The sequence below is a fragment of the Macaca mulatta genome, chromosome 19 (genome assembly GCF_049350105.2).
Source record: "Macaca mulatta isolate MMU2019108-1 chromosome 19, T2T-MMU8v2.0, whole genome shotgun sequence".
NCBI lineage: Eukaryota > Metazoa > Chordata > Mammalia > Primates > Cercopithecidae > Macaca > Macaca mulatta.
This window is the reverse complement of record NC_133424.1, coordinates 49,911,687-49,927,956: the sequence shown is the minus strand read 5'-3', so window position 1 is coordinate 49,927,956 and position 16,270 is coordinate 49,911,687. Positions and strand designations below refer to the sequence as shown.

Below are 16,270 nucleotides of genomic sequence, written 5' to 3'. Positions count from 1 at the left end.
ACAAAAAAAGTTGAGGTGGGTTTTGCAGAACACCTGTAGTCCCAGCTACTCAGGAGGCTGAGGCAGGTGGGTCAGTTGAGCCTGGGAGGTTAACGCTGCAGTGATAACACCACTGCACTCCAACCTGGGTGACAGCAAGATGCTATCTCAAAAATAAAAGTTTCCAGCCCTGCCGTCATGGTGAAACCCCACCTCTACTAAAAACACAAAAATTAGCTGGGCACTGTGGCGAGTGCCTGTAGTCCTAGCTACCTGGCAGGCTGAGGTGGAGCACCCCAACCCAACGAGAGGGTAAGGCTGCAGTGAGCTGTGACGGCATCACTGCACCCCAGCCTGGGCAACGGGGTGTCAAAAAAAAACCCCAAAACCTTGGTGTTCTGTATCATTTCAGAGTGATTTGTCTTTGCCCTTACAGTGTCATTGTGTGGGTGTGTCATGATTTACTCAACCTGGTCCCAAAGGGTAATTTCCAGGTCTATTTTTGCTATTGTAAACAGCACTATAACACATATCTTTACACAAATATCTTGGTCAACTTCACTGATACTGATCAGGAGGTAAATTCGTGCCAGTGGAATTGCTGAGTGGCCCATGCTTGTAATCCCAGCACTTCGGGAAGCCAAGGTGCAGACCACTTAAGGCCAGGAGTTTGAGACCAGCCTGGGCAACATGGCAAAACCCTGTCTACAAAAAATACAAAAGTGTGCCGGGCGCGGTGGCGCAAGCGCCTGTAATCCCAGCACTTTAGGAGGCTGAGGTGGGCGGATCACCTAAGGTCAAGAGTTCGAGACCAGCCTGACCAACATGGTGAAACCCTGTCTCTGCTAAAAGAATAAAAATCAGCTGGGCATGGTGGCACGTTCCTGTAGTCCCAGCTACTCAAGAGGCTGAGGCAGGAGAATCGCTCAAACCTGGGAGGCAGAGGTTGCAGTGAGCCGAGATTGTGCCATTGTACTCCAGCCTGGGCGATGAAAGTGAAACTCCATCTCAAAAAAAGAAAAAAAAAATGTGGGCATGGTGGCATGCACTGTGCCTATAGTCCAAGCTACTCATAGGGGCTGAGGCAGGAGGATCGCTTGAGCTGTGATGGCACAACTACACTCCATCCTGGGCGAAAGGGCCAGACCATGTCTCAAGACATAAAGGATCTATATAATTGCAACATATGGTAGATAACTTCCCACTTGTATAGATGCAAACCTGTGAAGATGCCTTGCAATGGGGGGTACCACCTGGAAGGATCCTGGTTGAAGGATTTTGACTGCTACTGGAGGGAACAGGTGACTTGCAGAGGAGCAGTTCACAAACCTTGAAGTTTATGCATGTGTGCTTCAGAATAACCCGCATTGGGAATTTACTGTGAATAAAATTTTTTTTTTTTTTTTTTTTTTTTTTTTGAGACGGAGTCTCACGCTGTTGCCCAGGCTGGAGTGCAGTGGCGCGATCTCGGCTCACTGCAAGCTCCGCCTCCTGGGTTCACGCCATTCTCCTGCCTCAGCCTCCTGAGTAGCTAGGATTACAGGCGCCCACCACCGCGCCTGGCTAATTTTTTTTGTATTTTTAGTAGAGACGGGGTTTCACTGTGGTCTCGATCTCCTGACCTTGTGATCCGCCCGCCTCGGCCTCCCAAAGTGCTGGGATTACAGGCTTGAGCCACCGCGCCCGGCCAAAATTTTCTTTTTTGAGATGGAATCTTGCTCTGTCACCCAGGCTGGAGTGCAATGGCACAATCTCGGCTCACTGCAACCTCCGCCTCCCAGGCTCAAGTGGTTCTCCTGTCTCAGCCTCCCAAGTAGTTGGGAATTTTTTTTTTTCCCCAGAAAGTCTTGCTGTGTCGTCCAGGCTGGAGTGCACTGGCACGATCTTAGCTCACTGCAAACTCTGCCTCCCGGTTCAAGCAATTCTCCTGCCTCAGCCTCCCAAGTAGCTGGGATTACAGGCACATGCCACCATGCCTGGCTAACTTTTGTATTTTTAGTAGAGTGGGTTTCACTATATTGGCCAGACTGGTCTCAAACTCCTGAGATCCACCGGCCTCGGCCTCCCAAAGTGCTAGGATACAGGCGTCAGCCACTGCGCCCGGCCTTACATTGTTAACATTTAATGACGTCACAAAAGCGTCATTTAGCAGATAAACAACTTTTGCTTCACTATGGAACTTTCAATCTCTAGACAAGGAAAAACTACACTCATCTTGCAGCCATAAATAAAATCAAGTAGGGTTTATTGTTTTTAAGCCAGTCAAGGTGATAAGAAGTTAATTTTAGGCCAGGCGCGGTGGCTCAAGCCTGTAATCCCTGCACTTTGGGAGACCGAGACGGGTGGATCACGAGGTCAGGAGATTGAGACCATCCTGGCTAACGCAGTGAAACCCCGTCTCTACTAAAACATACAAAAAACTAGCCGGGCGAGGTGGCGGGCGCCTGTAGTCCCAGCTACTCGGGAGGCTGAGGCAGGAGAATGGCGTAAACCCGGGAGGTGGAGCTTGCAGTGAGCTGAGATCCGGCCACTGCACTCCAGCCTGGGCGACAGAGCGAGACTCTGTCTCCAAAAAAAAAAAAAAAAAGTGAATTTTACCAGTTTCTCTCCTAGCATCCAATTTCATTTCCTGTTAACAGTTTGAGTCTTCTTCCAGAGATATTATATACATATGCCGTATTCTGTGCATGTCCAGCATGTCCAGCTATACTTTTTTTTTTTTTTTAAGACAGAGTCACTCTCTCACCCAGCCTGAAGTGCTGGAGCGCAGTGGCATGATGTTGGCTCACTGCAACCTCTGCCTCCTGGGTTGAAGCAATTCTTCTGCCTCAACCTCCCAAGTAGCTGGGATTACAGGCACCTAACACCACGCCCCGCTAATTTTTTTTTTTCTTTGAGACCAAGTCTCTCTCTGTCTCCAGGCTGGACTGCAGTGGCGCTATCTAGGCTTACTGCAAGCGCCGCCTCCCAGATTCACACCATTCTCCAGCTTCAGCCTCCTAAGTAGCTGGGACTACAGGCGCCCGCCAACACGCGCGGCTAATATTTTGTATTTTTAGTGGAGACGGGGTTTCACCGTGTTAGCCAGGATGGTCTCAATCTGCTGACGTGATGCACCCGCCTCGGCCTCCCAAAGTGCTGGGATTACAGGCGTGAGCCACCGCTCCCAGCCAGCAGTTTTAAAGTACTTTTTATGCCTTCGGATAGCTGGCTTTTACCAAGGGAGTTTCGCTTTTTTTTTTTTTTTTAAGAACATGAACTTTTTTTTTTTTTTGAGACGGAGTCTTGCTCTGTCACCCAGGCTTGAGTGCAGTGGCGCAATCTCTGCTCATTGCAATCTCCGCCTCCTGGGCTCAAGCCATTCTCCTGCCTCAGCCTCCCGCTGGGATTACAGGTGCCGGACACCGCACCCAGCTAATTTTTGTATTTTTACTAGAGACGGGATTTTGCCATGTTGACCAGGCTGGTCTTGAACTCCTGACCTCCCGCCTGCCGCGGCCTCCCAAAGTGTATTACAGGCGTGAGCCACGCGCCGGCCTAAGAATATGAACTCTGGAACCATGTAATCCTACTTTAGCCCTTCTGAAGCCCAGAGACCTTGAACCTCGTGTCTTCCCGTGCCTGAGTCAGTTTCCTCTGCATATAGTGGGAAACAGTACGACCTCCCGGTGGGAGTTCATATACAGTCAGCGCTTAATGTTGGCTCGTCTGTACTCATTCCTTTACGTGGGTAAACTCACAGTAATGCAAGTTTTATTTTTAGTTAACATGATATATACACATGCATGATGACAAGCTCTGCTGCCATTATGTCCTTGGACGTTTCAGCTGTCGCCAATTATTCCACCATTATGAAACAGCGGTGTCATGAACTTTAGCAGGAGCTATTTTCTTTTCCTTTTTGGACTGAGTCTCCCAAGCTGGAGAGCTGGAGAGCAATGGCTCTATCTCGGCTCACTGCAAGCTCCGCCTCCCGGGTTCACACCGTTGCAGGAGCTATTTTCTCAGGCCAGGTTCCCACTGGGGCAAAGGGTCCTTTTCTGAGCTTGGCTCTAACTATGTAAGGCAACCGGAACTCGGCTGCCCTTAGTAAAGATGGCGGGGAGAACGGCGTCTTTGCCTGTCAGGCTGCGGCATCGGTGCCCTCGCTCAACATGGCGGCCGTTTGTGCCCGCCCCTTCCGCTAACTGGTGGGTTACTCGGTCCCAACGCCGTAGATGAAGGCGGCGGCGATGGCGGCGGGGATAGTGGCTTCTCGCAGACTCCGCGACCTACTGAGCCGGCGTGAGTCACCTCTTGACTTATGGTGGTGTATCGCGCTGTCGTGCTGTTATAGCAGCTGTAGGACGGGGAGGCCCATCCGGGGTCACGAAGGGCCCGAGTCCCCTAAATTCAGGGGTGCGTGTGCTCCCTTTTGAAGGGCTCCCTAATTCTATAGGCCTGTGTCTTGGAGTCTGGGGTCATCAAAGGCTCTTCCTTTCTCCGCAGGATTGACAGCCTCCAACTACTCGGGCCTCAGTATTAGCCTTCGCCTCACTGGCTCCTCTGCACAAGAGGAAGCCCCAGACCACAGCTATGAGTCCCTTCGTGTGACATCTGCGCAGAAACACGTTCTGCATGTCCAGCTCAACCGGCCCAACAAGAGGAATGCCATGAACAAGGCCTTCTGGAGGTGTGACCTGCAGATCCTGGAGGCCTGCCTGCTGGGGGAGGCGGGGGCTGCGGGACTGAGCCAGAGTGGAACCTTGTGGGGAGATGGACATGAGGGCAGGGTATTCCCACCCCATTTGTAGCCCTTCACTCGTTGCTTCACAGAGAGATGGTAGAGTGCTTCAACAAGATTTCGAGAGACGCTGACTGTCGGGCGGTGGTGATCTCTGGTGCAGGAAAAATGTTCACTGCAGGTACCAGACGCTCTTCACACACCCTACCAGCCTTCCCAGCTCCTGGCAATAGACAGTGGAGCAGTGCTTCTTAATTAGGATTTTAAGCAGCTTCTAACTTACACTTTTTTTGCTGTTCGTTTTGTTGTGTTTGTTTGTTTTGAGGCAGGGTCTTGCTCTGTTGTCAGTCTGGAGTGCAGTGGCGCAAACTCAGGTCACTGCAACCTCTGCCTCCCGAGTTCAAGCAATTCTCCTGCCTGGGACTACAGGCGCGGGCCACCACGCCCAGTTAATTTTTGTGTTTTTAGTAGAGACGAGGTTTCGCCATGTTGGCCAGGATGGTCTCGCTCTCCTGACCTCATAATCTGCCTGCCTCAGCCTCCCAAAGTGCTGGGATTATAGACGTGAGCCACCACTCCGACCCCTAACTTACAGTTTTATCTGTTTTTTGTGTGTGTGTGGTTTTTTTTTTTGGGAGACAGGATCTTGCTCTGTCACCCAGGTTGGAGTGCAGTGGCCTAATCATAAATCACTGTAACCTCAAATACTTGAGCTCAAGCCATCCTCCCACCTCGGCCTCCCAAAGTGCCAGGTTTACAGGCAGGTGCCACCAGCCCTATCATTTTTTTTTTTTAAAGGCCTAATTTAAAACATTCAAATATGAAAATTAGTCCAACAGAACATGACGGGATCATAGGCTCTGAAGTCTGGGTTTCCATCCTGGATCTATGGCCATGAAGAACATGCTTAACCTCTCAGTCTATAGCTGTGTCAGCATATAATATAATAACATGCTTTCATGCAACTCTGCAACTCACTCATTGATTTCCAGTTACAGGTCAGTTGGATCTTTGGATTGACCCACTGACCTGTTCTTCAGATGGGAGAATTTCCACTGATCACAGTTACTGACTCTTTCCTCATCTCTGTCCTCCTGTAAAGCCCACCCAGATTTTTTCGTTTTGTTTTGTTTTGTTTGAGACAGAGTTTCGCTTTTGTTGCAATGGCGCAATCTCAGCTCACTGCAACCTCTGCTTCCTGGGTTCAAGTGATTCTCCTGCCTCAGCCACCCGAGTAGCTGGGATTACGGGCGTCTGCCACCACGCCCAGCTAATTTTTTGTGTTTCTAGTAGAGATGGGGTTTTACCATGTTGGCCAAGCTGGTCTAAAACTCCTGACCTCAGGTCATCCATCCGCCTAGGCCTCCCAAAGTGCTAGGATGACAGGTGTGAGCCACTGCGCCCAGGTACCACCCACTGATTTTAAATTTCAGATATTGTAGTTTTCAATTCTCCAATTCCCATTTGGTTCATTATTTATTTATTTATTTTGAGACAGAATCTCGCTTTGTCACCCAGGCTGGAGTGCAGTGACACAATTCTGCTCATTGCAACATCTGCCTCCTGGGTTCAAGCAATTCTCCTGCCTCAGCCTCCTGCGTAGCTGGGATTACAGGTGCCTGTCACCAGGCCTGGCTAATTTTTTTTTTCTTTTTTGTAGAAGGACTCTCACTCTGTTGACTAGCCTGGAGTGCAGTGGCACAATCTCGGCTCACTGCAACCTCCACCTCCCAGGTTCAAGCCATTCTCTTGCCTCAGCCTCCCGAGTAGCTGGGATTGCAGGCAACCGGCACCATGCCCGGCTAATTTTTATATTTGTGGTAGAGACAGGTTCTCACTGTTTTCGCCAGGCTGGTCTTGAACTCCTGGCCTTCAGTGATCTGCCCACTTCAGCCTCCCAAAGTGCTGGGATTACAGGAGTGATCCATTGTACCTGGTCATTTATTTATTTTTTGTCATGCATGTTTTTTTTTTTTTTTTTTGTGAGACGGAGTCTCGCTGTGTCACCCAGGCTGGAGTGCAGTGGCCCGATCTCGGCTCACTGCAAGCTCCGCCTCCCGGGTTTACGCCATTCTCCTGCCTCAGCCTCCGAGTAGCTGGGACTACAGGCGCCCGCCACCACGCCCGGCTAGTTTTTTGTATTTTTAGTAGAGACGGGGTTTCACCATGTTAGCCAGGATGGTCTCGATCTCCTGACTTCGTGATCCACCCGCCTCGGCCTCCCAAAGTACTGGGATTACAGGCTTGAGCCACCGCGCTCGGCCTCATGCATGTTTTTCTTCCTGCCATTGAGCATAGTTATAATGACTGATTTAAAATCCTTGTCTTCTGGCCGGGCGCGGTGGCTAACACAGTGAAACGCCATCTCTACTTAAAAAAAAAAAAAAAAAATCTGGGCGCCGTGGCTCACGCCTGTAATCCCAGCACTTTGGGAGGCCAAGGCAGGTGGATCACGAGGTCAGGAGATTGAGACCATCCTGGCTAACATGATGAAACCCCGTCTCTACTAAAAATACAAAAAAATTAGCTGGGCGTGTTGGCGAGCGCCTGTAGTTCCAGCTCCTCGGGAGGCTGAGGCAGGAGAATGGCGTGAACCTAGGAGGCAGAGGTTGCAGTGAGCCGAGATGGCGCCACTGCACTACAGCCTGGGTGACACAGCAGGCCTCGGTCTCAAAAAAAAAAAAAAAAAAATCCTTGTCTTCTAATCTCAACATCTGGGTCATCTTGGGGTCAGTCTCCTTATTATCTTTTTTCTTGAAAATGGCAGGCCGGGCTCAGTGGCTCACACTTGTAATCCCAGCACTTTGGGAGGCTGAGGCAGGTGGATCACTTGAGGTCAGGAGGAATTCAAGACTAGCCTGGCCAACATGGTGAAACCCTGTCTGTGCTAAAAAATACAAAAATTATCCAGATATGGTGGTGCGCGCCTGTAATCCCAGCTACTGGAGAGGCTGAGGCAGGAGAATGGCTTGAACCCAGGAGGCGGAAGTTGCAGTGAGCTGAGATCACGCCATTGCACTCCAGCCTGGCTGACAAGAGCAAGACTCTATCTCAAAAAAAAAAAAAAAAGAAAATGGCTTCACTTCTCTGTTTCTTTTTATTTTGAATTAGTTTGGATTGTTTCCTGGATGTTGGGATATAAGAATAAGATGTGGATATTCTGGATTCTATCATATAAGTCCAAAGAATGTTGAATTTCCTGTTTTGGTAGCTTAGTTGGAATGAGTTTTTTTGGTTTTTCTCTTTTTATTTTTATTGTTTTGTAGAGGTGAGGACTTGCTATGTCACCCAGTCTGGTCTTGAACTCTTGAACTCAAGCGATCCTCCTGCCTCGACCTCCCAATGTGCTGGGACTGTAAACGTGAGCCACTATGCCTGGCCTCTTGCTGATTTACAAACCATACGTGCACCCCCAGCAAAAGATTAAAAAAATAATTCTTCAGCCTGGACGACAAACTGAGACCTCGTCTCTAACAAAAATTAGCTGGGTGTGCTGCATGACCACACTCCCAGCTACTCTGGAGGCTGAGGTGGGAGGATGGCTTGAGCCAGGGAGGTCAAAACTGCAGTGAGCTGTGATCCTGCCACTGCACTCCAGCCTGGGCGACAGAGCAAGAGCCCATCTCAAAACAACAACAACAAAAACATAAATCTCCCAGCAAGAGATTAGGACAGAGGTGATACACAGAATTCGGGACTCCTCGCTCTGGCTCTGCCCTTTTTGGAATATCCCCCCTCACTTCCCGGCAGCTGTGGTCCCCTCGGACTCTATCCTGTGGCTCTTCAAGCCCAACTTCAGTCTGGCCTCAGGCTGAAAGCTTTCAAAACCGTTTTCAAAAACACCGAGGGAGTGTTCTGCCCCTCTCCCAAGCGCCACTCCCTCCAGAATCTGCCCCGTGCCTTCAGATAATTGTTTGTGTCTTGTCCAGCCAGAGTATGTAGTTGTCCGTGGGAGGGTCGGCCCTTTAGGAGTGAACCAGAAGCAAAATATTTCCCACACTGATTTCTGCACAGGGCCCAGAGCCCAGTGCTGGGAACCCAGTCGTGACTGAGACAGTCCCAGGCCCTGCGGTCATGGCGTTCCCAACTCACTGGGGAAGACAGACAGTCAACTCTTTCTTTCTGTTTTGTCCATTAACATCTTCCCAGGTCCCTTTCTTTCTTTCCCTCCCGTTCCTCTCTCCTCTCCCTCCCCTCCTTCCCCTCCCTCTCCTTCCTCTCCTCCCTCTCCTCTCCCTCCCTCCCTCCCTCCCTCCCTTCTTTCCTTCCTTCCTTCCTTCCTTTCTTCCTTCCTTCCTTCCTTCCTTCCTTCCTTCCTTCCTTCCTTCCTCCTTCCTTCCTTCCTTCCTTCCTTCCTTCCTTCTTTCCTTCTTTTTCCCTCCCTTCCTCCCTCCCTTTCTTTCTTTTTTGACACAGGGTCTCCCTCTGTCACCCGGAGCAATCTCAGCTCACTGCAGCTGCAGCCTCCTGGGCTCAAGTCATCCTCCCACCTCAGCCCCTGAAGTAGCTGGGACCACAGGTGTGCACCACCATGCACAGCTAGTTTTTTCATTTTCTGTAGAGGCGGGGCTTGCTATGTTGCCCAGGCTGGTCTCAAACCCCTGAGCTCAAGTGATCCTCCCGCCTCTGCCTTCCAAAGTGCTGGGATCACGGCATGAGCCGCCGCGCCCAGCCTCCTCCTTTTTTTCTGCATCTTGCTCTGTTCCTCCTTTTGTTTATTTGTTCATTCATTTGACAAACATTCAGTGACACAGTCCAGGGCCAGAGCCCCCTCCCGGGTGCTGGAGATGTGGAATCGGGAGGCAGCCCCCATTCCTGACCCCTTGCTCTCATAGAGGTCATGTCCGAGAACAGAAAGAGGAGGCTCTTTTCTGGCTGTGCCGGTCCCAGGTTCTCCATCTTTCAGCTCCCAGCTGAATGCGGCCGTCTCGTCTTTTTTTTTAAGCAGCAAGACTCCGAAGGCCAGAAAGAAGAAACAGCGGGTCATGCCATGACCCAGTAATAGAGTAGAACTACTAAATAGAGAAAGAAAAAGTTGGCCACAATTATGCAGCACTCACGGTGTGTCACGCCCCTTTCTAAGCACTTTAAACATATCAATTAATTCCAATCAGAGTCCACAAGACAGGTTTCGCTCTAAGCCCCGTTTAAAGGTGAAACAGATCCAGAGAGAGCAAAAATCTTACCCAATTCTCACAGCTTGTAAGTGGCAGAGCTGGGATTTTGGAACTCAGGCTGCCTGGCCATAGACTCCTTGCTCTTTAACTGCTAAATGTCTGTCATCTCAGTAGCTGGCATGCTGGTTAAAAGTAAGGGGGACTTTGGCCTCAGGCAGTGATCTGGCTCCTACCACCGCTTGTCTTTTCACCTCTCTGTCCTGCCATATTCTTTTCTTTTTACTTTTTATTTTGGAGCCAGGGTCTCGCTCTGTCGCCCCGGCTGGAGTGCAGTGACGCGATCATAGCTCACGCATCTTAGCCTCCAATTCCTGGGCTCAAGCGATCCACCCACCTCAGCCTCCGAAAGTGCTGGGAGTACAGGCAACCACGCCCAGCCTCATGTGCAGCTAATTTTTTCATTTCTTGTAGAGAAGAGGTCTTGCAATGTTGACCCAGGCTGTTCTCAAAATCCTAGCCTCAAGCGATCCTCCTGCCTCTGCCTTCCAAAGTGCTGGGATTACAGGTGTGAGCCACTAAGCCCAGCCCCACAATATTTGTTTATTCCTTTGCCTCCCCCACGAGGACGGGGACTGTTGTCTATATTGGTAACCTATTCAGCAGCTCATGTGTGCCATGCCCTGTTCTAGGCACAGAGGATCCAGCAGTGGACAGAAAGACAAAAACTCCTGTGTTCTCAGAGCTCACATTCTAGAAAGGGAGTCAGGCCCTCAAGCAGATACGGACATAGCGATAAGATAGGGAGCCATGCAGCCCAGAGGTAAGGCGGGATCAGGATGCAGGGGATGCTGCCACTGTTTAGCTAGGTTGGCCAGGGAGGGCCTCTCTGAGGAGGTGACCTTTGAGCTGTGGCTGAAGGAAGTGAAGGAGTCGGTGTGTGGCTGTTGAAGAGGGAGGGACAGTTGTCAGCCCAAAGGTCCTTGGCTCCCTCCCTCTCCTCCTCTGGATATTTTTTTTTTTTTTTTTTTTTTTTTTGAGACGGAGTCTCGCTCTGTCACCCAGGCTGGAGTGCGGTGGCCGGATCTCAGCTCACTGCAAGCTCCACCTCCCGGGTTCACGCCATTCTCCTGCCTCAGCCTCCCGAGTAGCTGGGACTACAGGCGCCCGCCACCTCGCCTGGCTAGTTTTTTGTATTTTTTAGTAGAGACGGGGTTTCACGGTGTTAGCCAGGATGGTCTCGATCTCCTGACCTCGTGATCCGCCCGTCTCGGCCTCCCAAAGTGCTGGGATTACAGGCGTGAGCCACCGCGCCCGGCCTCCTCTGGATATTTACTCCAGGTCACCTCCTATTACTCCAGGTCACCTACTCACCGAGAAGATCCTGTAACACTGCAGCAGCCCTGTCCACGCATGCATGTGCATACACACACACACACACACACAGTTGGAGGGCAGTGTGCCCAAAGTACTAGGTTGTGAACGATGTTCACGCAGGGTAGTCATAACAAGGATGTTCCATTTTGTTCTAATAGCGACAGGAGGGAAAAAGAGGGTCTGGGCCAGGCACAGTGACTCAGGCCTGTAATCCCAGCACTTTAGGAGGCCGAGGCGGGTGGATCACAAGGTCAGGAGTTCGAGACTAGCCTGGCCAACATGGCAAAACCCCATCTCTACTAAAAATACAAAAATTAGCTGGGCGTGATGGTGGGAGCCTGTAATCCCAGCTACTCCGGAGGCTGAGGCAGGAGAATCGTTTGAACCAGGAGGTGGAGGTTGCAGTGAGCCAAGATCATGCCACTGCACTCCAGCCTGGGCGACAAGAGCAAGACTCTGTCTCAAAAACAAGAGCATCTGACCCAAGAAGGTGTCCCCTGGCTCCCCCTGGCTGCGTGTGGGGACAGACTGGGGACACAGGTGGAAACGGAGAGCAGGGCGGGCTCATGGAGAACAACTGATGGAGGAAAGGTCAGATTCGGGATCATCTTGAAGTTGGAGCCACAGAAATTGCTGCATCCTGAGATGTTTCTCATCTCAGGAAACAGCAGCACCATTGACTGCATCGCTCACGCCGCAGACCCTGAGTCCCGGGTTGTCTGGCATCTTGGGGAAGAGCATGGTCTCTGGAGCCAGCTGCATGGTCCAGATTTTAAAATCCCACTCTGGCACGGCATGGTGGCTCACGCCTGTAATCCCAGTGCTTTGGGAGGCCGAGGCAGGAGGATCACTTGAGCCCGGGAGTTCAAGACCAGCCTGGGCACAATCCCAACCACTCAGGAGGCTGAGGTGGGAGGATTGCTTGAACCTGGGAGTTGGAGGCTGCAGTGAGCCATGATCATGCCACTGCACTCTAGCTGGTGTAACAGAGTGAGACCCTGTCTCCAAAAACATTAATGAGTTAATTTAAATAATTCACACTACTCACCAGCCAGTGTGACCCCTTGGGCAAGTGTTTAACCTCTCTGTGCCTTAGTTTACCCATCGGTAACACAAATAGTAATAGGACCTAGCTGGTAGGGTTGTTGTGAGGATTCAGTGAGTTATGACTCCACAAATGCTGGCTTTTATTTCCTTCCCACTCCACATGCAATCCCTCACCAAGTCCTGTGTGAGTTGTTTTTTCTGCCTTGGTGGTTTGGGGGTTCGAACCTGCTGCGCCTGGGTTCTGACCCCTGGTTGGGGCAATGGGTGGGGACTGGGGGCCTGGGTGAGCTCTCCACGCCTTCTCACCAGGTATTGACCTGATGGACCTGGCTTCGGACATCCTGCAGCCCAAAGGAGATGATGTGGCCCGGATCAGCTGGTACCTCCGTGACATCATCACTCGATATCAGGAGACCTTCAGCGTCATCGAGAAGGTGACTCTAGGGGGCTGGAGGGCATCCCCCTCCATGCCCGCCTCCCCTGGGCCAGCCCTGACCCCACTCTTCCTGTTCCCTCTCAGTGCCCCAAGCCTGTGATTGCTGCCGTCCACGGGGGCTGCATTGGCGGAGGTGAGTCTGTGGCTGTCCTCCTGCTCGGGTGCTCCCCGGGTCGGGCTGCTGCCCCAATGCTGCGGCCACTGGCCTCCAGCCTCAGCTCTGTCATGGGCCAGACTCTGTCCCAAGAGGCAGCCACATGTCCTGGGGGGCGGGGTTGGTTCTGGTGGTCATTCAGCGTCCCTGGCCTCTACCTCCTAGGTGTGGACCTCATCACCGCCTGTGACATCCGGTACTGTGCCCAGGACGCTTTCTTCCAGGTGAAGGTGAGCCATCCTCCTGAGCTCCTGCTTAGAGCTGGGGAGTGGGGTGGGGTTGGGGGGCCTGGAGTGAGCCCCGAGGGCTTCATGGAAGAGTCGGAGTTGAACCTGACAAAGTAAGACTTGCCCGTAGAGGAAGTCAAGAGGTGAAGTTGTGAATGGGTTAGATATGGGGTGGGGTTGAGGCTGGCAGGTGCCAGAGGCAGGGATTGCTCCTGGGGCCATACGGATGAAGGTGGGAGGCAGGATGGAGCCGCGGACACAGTAAAAGGGTCTCAGGTTGGGTGAAGAGGGCGCCTCTCTCATGACAGATGGAGCTGCCCTGAAGGGATGGGAGGGCGTGTGAGTGGGAAGGCAGGCTCTATTCTAGGTTGAAGGAACTTGCCTGAGCCAGGAAGCTGCCTGGGCAATGGAGTGGGACTTTGGAGGAAGTCCCTGGGGTGAAGGTGGGACGGGACTCTCCAGTAAACATGAAATTTCATGGACGTTGCCGTTGCGAGGGGCACAGTATTGGGCAGAAACCAAACACTGACCCGGTTCCTCCCCCAGGAGGTGGACGTGGGTTTGGCTGCCGATGTAGGAACACTGCAGCGCCTGCCCAAGGTCATCGGGAACCAGAGGTGGGTGCAGGGGGTGTGGGTGTGTGGGCGGGGCACCCCAGAGCATCTCGCAGCCCCGGGGTGACAGCCACCTCCTGATGCACGCTCCTCTTTGCAGCCTGGTCAACGAGCTGGCCTTCACCGCCCGCAAGATGATGGCTGATGAGGCCCTGGGCTGTGGCCTGGTCAGGTAGGGCCATGGCCCTGGTGGCTCAGTGCTGGGGGCAGCCAGGCCTGGAGGGGTGGAGGCCTCCTCGCTCGAGAATTCCAAGTGGCATCCTTTCTTGGCGAGGTCATTTCTTTAGTGTGGGGTCAGTCCCCTGCTCCCATTGGGCTGTTTCTCTGGGGTCTTGGGCCTTCCTCTGTGAGTGGCCACTTCTTCATCTGCGGGAGGCTGGGGGAGAGAGCCCTTCCCAGCCCACCCGGTCCCTGATCTCTTTGGCTGCAGCCGGGTGTTCCCAGACAAGGAGGTCATGCTCGATGCTGCCTTAGCGCTGGCGGCCGAGATTTCCAGCAAGAGCCCCGTGGCGGTGCAGAGCACCAAGGTCAACCTGCTCTACTCCCGCAACCATTCGGTGGCCGAGAGCCTCAACTATGTGGTAAGGCGCTTGCTCCAACCAGTCACAGCCCTCCTCTAACCCCAGGGACTAACCAAGGCTCAGGGTGCCGCATGCTTCATCCTGATTGGCCCCTGCTAATCTGTCTCCTCTTTCCCAACACCCTCGGTACCAGGCGTCCTGGAACATGAGCATGTTGCAGACCCAGGACATCACCAAGTCGGTCCAAGCCGTGACTGAGAACAAGGAACTGAAAAGCGTCACCTTCTCCAAGCTCTGAGAGCTCTCGCATCCCGTTTCCCAGCCAGGGGCCTGGCCTTGTCCCACCTCATCTGCAGAAAGGGAGGATGGGCGATGACCGTTGTCTCTATGCCTTCTCACCCAGTCTCCCAGTTTATAACTATATGACAATGACTTCCTCAAGCCCAAGGCCTTATCTTCACCCCACGAACAATAAAGCAAAGTAAAGAACCCGGTGATCTTCTTGGAAAGAGGAGAGGTGGGAGGGGCTGGGATGCCCCTGGGGGCTCCAGAGACCGCAGTCCTGAAGGCTGGGGCTAGAGGTTGGATGCATGGGAATGGGTGGCATGGAGGTGATGGCCATTCAGACTGGCAGCGGGCAGGCGAGGGGCACAAGGGAGCCAGGGAAGGAGGGAGTGAGCAAAAGTCGCTGGGCTCCCCCTGGGTTGCAAGGCTTCCCGGTCTCCCTGCCTGCCCTGGGGTTGAGGGTGGCGTTCGTGCCCTGCCTGGCGCCTCTCACTGCACAGCACATGGGATCTGGTGCTGGCATCTGGCTGGGATTCCCTTGTTACCAAATCTTGAGCCTCATTTCTTTAAAACTTTGGAGCGCTGGGCACGGTGACTCACACCTGTAATCCCAGCAGTTTGGGAGGCTGAGGCAGGTGGATCGCCTGAGTTCAGGAGTTCGCCACCAGCCTGGCCAACATGGTGAAACCCCGTCTCTACTAAAAATACAGAAATTAGCTGGGTGTGGTGGCAGGTGCCTGTAGTCCCAGCTACTGGGGAGGCTGAGGCAGGAGAATCCTTGAACCTGGGAGGTAAGGTTACAGCAAGCCAAGATCATGCTGCTGCACTCCAGCCTGGGCGACAGAGCGAGACTGTCTCAAAAAAACAAAAAAACGACAAACAACTTTGGGGTTTCTGGCCGGGTGCAGTGGCTCATGCCTGTAATTCCAGCCCTTTGGGAGGCTGAGGCAGGCTGATCACTTGAGGTCAGGAGTTTGAGACCAGGCTGGCCAACATGAGAAAACCTGGTCTCTACTAAAAATACAAAAATTAGCCGGATGTGGGGCATGCCTGTAATCTCAACTCTTCAGGAGGCTGAGGCAGGAGACTCGCTTGAACCCGGAAGGCAGAGGTTGCAGTGAACCGGGATGGTGCCACGGCACAGCAGCCTGGGTGATAGAGCAAGACTCTGTCTCAAAAATGAACAAACAAAACAAACAAACAAAAACTTCAGGGCTTTTTATCCGTATATCTTCCCAATCTTTTGGATTTATGTTTGGAATGACTGCAAGAAACCAAGCATTAATGTAATGACTTCTATATGCCAAGTCCTGTTCTGAGCATTTATTATCTTAATGATCAAGGACTCTATGAAGTTGATACTATTATGATTATTAATGTGACTATTATTGTTTTTAGTTTTAGAGACAGGGTCTTAGTCCGTCACCCAGGCTCGAGTGCAGTGGCATGATCATAGCTCGCTGTAACCTTGAACTCCTGGGTTCAAGCAATCCTCCTGCCTCAGCCTCCCGAGTAGCTAGGCATACAGCTGTGTGCTACCGTGTCCAGCTAATTTTTATTTTTATTTTTTAGACATGGGGTCTCGCTATATTTCCCAGACTGGTCTTGAGCTCCTGGGCTCAAGCAGTCCTCCTGCTTCAACTTCCCAAAGTGCTGGGATTGTAGGCATGAGCCACCACACCCAGCCCAATGTTGATACTACTCTTTTTTTTTTTTTTTTTTTGAGTAACTGTTGGACCCACTGCTAGATCTTCTTATTTGGTAGATTAACGACATACAGGCATTACTGGATC

The 16,270-nt window shown here is 52.0% G+C and overlaps 1 protein-coding gene across 3 annotated transcripts; it reads left to right on the top strand.

Annotated features, from left to right (window-relative positions):
* The first annotated feature begins 4,192 nt into the window (after window positions 1-4,192).
* ECH1 (enoyl-CoA hydratase 1) lies at window positions 4,193-14,678 on the top strand. 3 transcript variants are annotated; one of them, XM_001084167.4, is made up of 10 exons: window positions 4,193-4,263; window positions 4,468-4,651; window positions 4,795-4,883; window positions 12,550-12,674; window positions 12,761-12,809; window positions 12,996-13,060; window positions 13,604-13,674; window positions 13,772-13,843; window positions 14,102-14,252; window positions 14,386-14,678. In XM_001084167.4, exons 1-10 carry the CDS (start codon window positions 4,197-4,199, stop codon window positions 14,488-14,490), a joined length of 978 nt encoding a protein of 325 aa, XP_001084167.3. In that variant the 5' UTR covers window positions 4,193-4,196; the 3' UTR covers window positions 14,491-14,678. The 3 variants fall into 3 exon arrangements, with proteins under 3 accessions (XP_001084167.3, XP_077838862.1, XP_077838863.1); XM_077982736.1 differs by having other exon boundaries at window positions 12,761-12,837; window positions 12,973-13,060; XM_077982737.1 differs by lacking the exon at window positions 12,996-13,060 and having other exon boundaries at window positions 12,761-12,837; window positions 13,573-13,674.
* Window positions 14,679-16,270: the final 1,592 nt, after the last annotated feature.